At 47.2% G+C, this 7,064-nt stretch overlaps 1 protein-coding gene across 1 annotated transcript; it reads right to left on the reverse strand.

Annotated features, from left to right (window-relative positions):
• Positions 1-1,441: 1,441 nt before the first annotated feature.
• CITED2 (Cbp/p300 interacting transactivator with Glu/Asp rich carboxy-terminal domain 2) lies at positions 1,442-3,806 on the reverse strand. Its single transcript, XM_045843181.1, has 2 exons — positions 3,579-3,806; positions 1,442-3,116 (listed from the first exon to the last, which is right to left on the reverse strand). Exon 2 carries the CDS (start codon positions 3,106-3,108, stop codon positions 2,296-2,298), a length of 813 nt encoding a protein of 270 aa, XP_045699137.1. The 5' UTR covers positions 3,109-3,116; positions 3,579-3,806; the 3' UTR covers positions 1,442-2,295.
• Positions 3,807-7,064: the final 3,258 nt, after the last annotated feature.

Below are 7,064 nucleotides of genomic sequence, written 5' to 3' on the forward strand. Positions count from 1 at the left end.
CTTACTGGGAAAATGCTTAGCCCAGAAGATTTACTGCTGATTGCAGATTCAGTACTGACATGTCTTAGCTGAAGAAAACTTAGCTTTAACTATATGTATGGGAAATCTGGATTAGTTTTTTAAACGGGGTGAAGAGTTTTCAATGACTGTGTATTTTCAGGTATTTATTTAGAACATAATTTTTAATGTGTCAATTATAGAGGTATAAAAAATCTAGTGGTATGTGCATATTAATTTTAATGGGCTGCCTTGGACATAGACTTATAGGCTATGGGTGATCTGAATTATAGTGAAGTCAGTCTTTATGCCAGACTTGCTGTTACTTAATACTTCAATATATCCTCCTCTTCTAATTTTTTGAGCACAAAGTGAGTTTGAAGATCTTAATCTGTCTAAATGAAATGCCCTTTTAAAGTAGTGAGATTTTTATCCAATCTGCATTTATTTACTCTTCTAGTAGGTTCAATACAAGACTTTATTTTTTTCCTCGAGTGTAGGAGTGTTGCTCTTATAAGCTGGGAAGGGAAAACAAAAAATTCCTTCACCTTCCAACTGGGATAATTTGATTTGCAAGAATATTCCTTTTTCCTTTGCTTGATTATGTAAGGTAAAACTTGACACCTACCTACTTAACTGTAATGTCTTCTTGATAACCCCTTTCGGTAAAATTAAAATGACCTTATCCTTGTGTCCTTTGCACCCAGACCCTGTAACAGAAAAGGCTCAGTATTCTGGACAACAGGACATGCTTGAGAGGGAACGTCTTGTGATGACTGTAATTTGACCTTTGACTCAACCTCTCTTGAGTAAATTTTAAATATCATAGAACAAAATAGAAAGCCTCAAAGTGCAATGCTGCCTCCTATTCCTCTTAGCTCTGTAAGCTGGTCAGTCAGAAGCTATTTCAGATATTAAGCTAGAAATGTGTGCACCTCTCCTTGGTACTTTCGCTGAGAAATAAGGTTCATCACCAGAGACAGATTTCTATATAATGCCATTCTCATCAATGTCCCAGAATATTATTCCCATCTACCTCCACTGAAGTTAATTGAATCAGGTACAGCCAGAAACATTTAATTTTTCCCCTCCCGCCCTATTTAGAAATATTTATATCATTTAGTATTATAAACCTTTTAACTCTAGGGTATACTTGAATATGATGGCAATTAAGGGGGAAAAAAGCTCTTTGACAACTTTGCAGCTTTTGATTAAACCATACCAAGAGGCAGGTTACGATAACAATGAAGCATTATGCCAATTATGTTAAATCCTGCTCTCAGCTTAAGCTCATCGTGACCTGTGTTAGTGTCCTATAATTTACCCTTTGAAATGCTTACTCTCATCAATAAAGTGTTCAACTTACAGAGAAAAAAAAAAAAGGAAAAAAAAAAGGAAGCCACCAAAGGGAACCACCCCCCACCAATGACTTCTAGAAAACAAGTATTTCTTAACTTTTTATTGACATTGGCAAATTAAAATAGAATAAATTAACAAGTATTTTTTCAAAAAAATGTTTTGTACAAAAATACTGTCAAAATTTCCTAAAAAGCTTTCAACACAGTAGTATCTTTTCATGTACTGAATATAACTATTAGCACAGTGTCAAAAATGTTGAAGACAGAAACAAAATAAAAATCTGTGAAATGTTTGCCACTGACGACATTCCACACCCTATTATTATTGTCTGTACATATGGGGGAGGGGGACAGCCAACTTGAAAGTGAACAGTATGACTTTTCCTGATCCAGAACGCTTGGCCCACTTCTGTTTAATCTTCCAGTTTAGCATATTTTAAAAATTAGTCTGTACTCAAATGCATAGCTAAAAAAATGAAGCGAGATGGCAGAGTTTGTGCATCTGCCCTTCAAAGTTCATGCAACCAACTAATGCAATTTTTCCTTTACTCATAAATTTGAATGCAGTTCAGTCATTTGAAACCATCTACAAAATCCACAAGATTAAGCAGTTTGCCAAGATTAATATCTAACAGTTGAGCACTGGAGAAGGAGAAGAAATAAGGAGTAAAAACAAATAACAGAAAGACCAAGTTAGCTAGATATTTCAACTACATAAGGGAGATGAATGTCAAGGCTACAAAAACGAAACAAAAACAGAAAAAAAAGTGGCAGCAATATTTTTTTAAACCAATTTGTACAAGTTTATAGTTTACTTTGTTTCCAAGTTCTCAAACCTTTCAAGATCTGAAAAGTGAGATACTGTGTCTAAGGGAATGTTTTTTTTAATTCACACTGAAGAAGTTGGGGGTTTGATTTCTTTCTCCGGGTTTCGATCAAGTCAACAGCTTACTCTGCTGGGCTGCTGTTTGCACACGAAGTCCGTCATAAAATCAAACTCGTTTTGCCCCAGCCAGAGTTCGGGCAGCTCCTTGATGCGGTCCAAACCCATTTCTATCACTAAGGACATAAGCACTTCCTCGTCGATGAAATCAGTGTCTATGACATTGGGCGGCAGCATTGCAGCAGGGACGTGGGCCACAGAGGCGGGCATGTTGCTGCTGCTGCTGCCGCCGCCGCTGCCGCTAGTGTTGCCCGCGCCCGCGGTGCTGCTGGAGCCGTTGGGGGTGTTGCTGCCGCCGGAGCCGCCGGGGGTGCTGCTGCCGCCGCTGTGTTTGGGGTTGCAATCTCGGAAGTGCTGGTTTGTCCCGTTCATCTGGTGGCCTGCAGCTGGGTGCAAATCCGGCATGTAGTGGTTGTGGGGGTAGGGGTGATGGTTGAAATATTGGTTGTTGAGCTTCTGCAGCTGCATGCTGGCCGGCAGGGAGCCTCCCTGGCTGGCCACCGGGGGCCCCATGAACTGGGAGTTGTTAAACCTGGCCGCGGGGGCCAGCGCGCTCGGGGGGTGCCCCCCATTCACAGTCCCTGGCCCCATTGCATGCCTGATGCCGCTCGTGGCATTCATGTTGCCCGCGCCGTAGTGTATATGCTCGCCCATCAGAGCGTTGAAGGCGTGTTGGGGCTGCTGCTGCTGCTGGTGGTGATGGGGGCTTGGGAACTGCCCCATACCCATGCGGTGGGCAGGGTGATGGTGCAGCCCGTTGGTGCCGTCGGGGAAGCGCCCGTGGTTCATGGCCATCATATGATCTGCCATTTCCAGTCCTGCAAGGAAAAAGGGCAAACGGTAAGACTTACGCCACACGCTAAGACCCGCGGCACACGTGTCGCCCACCACAGTGCTCCCCACTTTTTCTTGCAACTGCCCCCCAAGTTCCTGGTGCACGTCGGCTGCGAATCACCGTCTCCAGGATCCCACTAGTGGCTTGTGCACCCGGACTTGCCGCCACAGCGGACCTGCCACCCACAACAGAGCTGGGCGCTGCACAAACGATCAGGGCGGAGGACCGGAGCCCACAACCCCTCCACTCCCCGAAGTCGCCTAATAAAGGAAGTGCCCCGTAGCCCTGCCACGAACTTCAGGCATTAAATCAGCCCTTCTCATCCTGTTGTTGCACATCCTGTTGTTATTCCCCAGCTCCGCCTCACGCTCTTCCTCCGGGCAAACCCAGCCCTCCGAGGACTGGGCTGGCAGGAGCCCCAGCCAGCTTCACCCGGTGCGCTTACCTTCCGTCTTAGCGATTTCTGCTCCGAAGACCGAGGGCGGGATCGTCGGGTCCAGGGCCGGCTCAGCAGCACATAGAGAGGGCCTTCCCGGCGTGCAGGGCTCTCGCTGTCGCGATGTCGGTGCTGAAGTCTTGCAACGCAGGAGTCGAGTCGGAGCGTTCGCTTTATTTTCCCTCCGTTGCCCTCACAGCTCAGTAAGACCGCCCGGCAACTGCCAACAATGAGCTGTGTTTCTTGGGGCTTTGGCCACAGTTAATATAAAGGATTTCAGGAAGGGCGGAGCGAGAGCCTCTCGAGGGGCGGGAAGAAGAAGCGGATTCCGGAATTATCGGCACACTGGACGGGGTTACGGAGCTGCGTCCCTGGGGCTAGTGGCACGTGCGCAGAGGCTGTAGCCGATCCAGGCACCGCCCCGTAGCCCCCCGACTCTGGTTTCCTGTGGGCCCACAAACGTGAGGCCTGCCCCGCGGCCCCGGGGACAAGGAGAAAACCCTCCTTGGAGTTCTAGCCTGCAGGTTGCACCTTTCCAGAAAGCAGGGAGGAATCTTCCCCTCACCCCCACCCCCACCCCGTACGGCCGGATCCTTCTCGGAGCTCTTCCACCTAGCGATCTGGACAGTCTCCTACGAGAAAAGGGGTTCGTTCAGCGCCCCACTCTCTAGCTCTCTATAGTGGCTTTCTGCCTCCCCAGTTTTGCAAAAGCTTCCCTGGGCTGAGAAGAATGGCCGTTTCCTTAAGTGGATTTTAAAGCCCGGGCAAATAATTCCCCTTCCCCCGAAAGCTTTTTCCGGGCTGTGCCTTTGTGTTTTTATTGCGGCAGTAGGTAAACTGATCTAGATATTTTGCGTGTAGGTATATCCACCCCCCCCCCCCATCCCACCCCGCCACTCCTTTCAAGGACAGGAGCTGGGGGCGGGGAGCGACAGCGGCTGCAGGTGGACCAGGCGCGCTCACAGCCTACTGCCTCCGCTCTTGTGCTTGGGAATCCTGTCCGCGCTTTCGGACCCACCCGCCGCTCCCCGTACGTGTGCTTTAGCTAAGTTTGCTTTCCAGCTCTTGGTAGCTTTGGCATCTGAGCTGAGGCGTCTCTGCTCTGTAAACAAACTCAGCGATCCTCGTCCCCAAATCCACCTTTTTGCACATACACAGTTTCTTGCTTCTGCTGTTGCCCTTGATCCCGGAGGTGGGGGTGTGTGCAAACTTGCACAGCCTCCCTCCGGGCTGTGTTTGACGGTTTGGGGTTGATTTAGGAGCGAACGGGTTTGTAATTAAGAAATTCGAGGGCTGAGTAAGTCTGCTGTTGCTGGAAAAGGAAAACAAATAGATAAAATGGTAATCGCTTTGTAAATGAAGTCGTTCTGGAGGTGGACACGTAGCTGCACGTCTTGTATGACACCAAGCACACACTGCTGAGACTTCCTTTCCAGGGAAATTGTTCGGTGGGGCAATAGGTGATAATAATAACTGCGCTTCCCACAACGAAGCACAACTAGCCTGGTCATCCATTTGGCTCATTGACTTGCAAATAAAAGCCATAACACGCGGGTCTGGGCAACTACCCGGTCGGAGATCTCTCCGGCTTTCTAACAGGGGAAAGCCTGTTGGTTTTCCCAACACCGTGCTGAGGCTGCGCCAGGCTTTTATGTTGCTCTTTATGTGGTGAAAAACGAATTTAGCGCTCCGAATAAGGACTTCTGTTCAGGGTTGTTTCTTCATAACTCGATAGCCATTGAAGACTTCCTGCTGCCAAGAGTGAGTTAGTTCCCCGCCCCCCTCCCCCCCTTTTTTCTCCCTTCTTGTTCACAAGACTTTTAGGCTCTATGTCTTGAGAACTGGAAATTCTGATACATTTTCCCTTTCAGGAATTTGCAAATAAGACCGAGACTTGTTTATTTCTATTACCCCTCTATCTTCTCTCTCTTTCTCTCTCTCTCTCTCTAGAGAGAGAGGGCGCAAGCCAACTCATGGTCTAAAGGAGGAGATGAACACACAGGCCTTGGACACTCAGATAGATACCACAACAGCATTAAACACAAGGACTGGTAGGAGCGCATAGGCAGGACACCAAACCTGGCCTTCAGGGCCTGGGGAAGGCTTCCGAGTGGAGGTGGTGGCTAAGTTGAAGCCTGAGAATGAGTAGAAGCTAGGACACTCCAGGAGGGGGCAGAGATGAGACAAGCAAGGTTGGAAAGGCAAACTAGGGCTGGATTCTATGGGCTTCGGTCATCAATTGAGAAATATGGATTGTGTCTTGAAGATAATAAGAAGCAGGTGAAGGGTTGTGAACCTATGAGATGATCAAATTTTTGTTTTAGAGAGATCAGGATAATACTGTTGAGAATAGATTTCAGAAACTAAGACTGGAAACAGGGAGTCCAGTTAGGGGGCAGTTACAGTCACAGAGGGATTTATCCTGTGACCCTGGGTAAGGCAGTAGTCTATGTATGACCTTTACACTGCTTGATGGTTGTATTCGTTTCCTAGGGCTTCCATAATGAACTACCACCATAACCTTTGTTTACGCCACACAGAAATTCATTTTCACACAGTTCTGGAGGCTCAAAGTCCAGGACTAAGGTGTTGACAGGGCTGGTTTTGAAGACTGTGAGGGGAAATCTGTTCTATGCCTCTCTCCTAGATTTGGTGGTGTGCTAGTCATCTTTGGTGTCCCTTGGCTCATATACGCATCACCCCAATCTCTGTGTTTGTCTTCACATGGTGTCCTTGCCTGTTTTCTTCTCTCCTCTCCTCTTTTCTCTCTTTCTCTCTCTCCTTTCTTTCTTTCTCTTCCTTCTACCCTCCCTTCCTTCCTCCACCAGTCATATTGGATTAGAGCCTATCTTAATGAATTTTAACTTGATTACCTCTGCAAAGACCCTGTTTCCAAATAGGTCACATTCTGATGAATTAGGGGTTAGGATTCCAACATCTGTCCTGGAGGGACACAATGTGACCCGTAACAGTGGTGGAGAAACAGACTAACACAGGACCCCTGCCATTATGGAGGAAGGATACTGCCTAGAGCTCTCTTCCCAGCCGTCCTGCTGACTCACACCCTCATTTCTTCCCGTCTCTGCTCAGATAGGTGACACCTCAGTGAGGTCTTCCTGACGACCCTACTCACATAGCAGTATCCTTCTCTGTTTTCTTACCCTGTTTTATTTTTCTCCTTTGCCCTTATCTCCACCTGACATGTTGCATATTGAATTTTCACTGTCTTCCCTACTAAAATGGCAGCTCCAGGAGAGCAGGGACCTTATTCATTCAGTGTTTAAAACAAGTCCTTGTATGTCAGTTTTTACTAATGAGATTAATGAGTGAATGAATGAATGGAATGTAGCAGAGGTATCAAGGGACCCAAATGGACAGCTTATAGGGGAGTCAGGGAAGACTCTTCTGGAGGAGGTTACTTTCACGGCTGGCAGAAGAAAAATCTAGTGGAAAGGAGTACAACGGCTTCCCACTGTTTGCATAGTGGCCTGTCAC

Source organism: Phyllostomus hastatus, unplaced genomic scaffold (genome assembly GCF_019186645.2).
Source record: "Phyllostomus hastatus isolate PE091 unplaced genomic scaffold, TTU_PhHast_1.1 phas_contig_40, whole genome shotgun sequence".
Classification (NCBI taxonomy): Eukaryota; Metazoa; Chordata; class Mammalia; order Chiroptera; family Phyllostomidae; genus Phyllostomus; species Phyllostomus hastatus.

Coding starts and splice junctions, on each gene's coding strand:
- CITED2 (XM_045843181.1), bottom strand. CDS start 3,108: ATGGCAGATCATATGATGGCCATGAACCACGGGCGCTTCCCCGACGGC.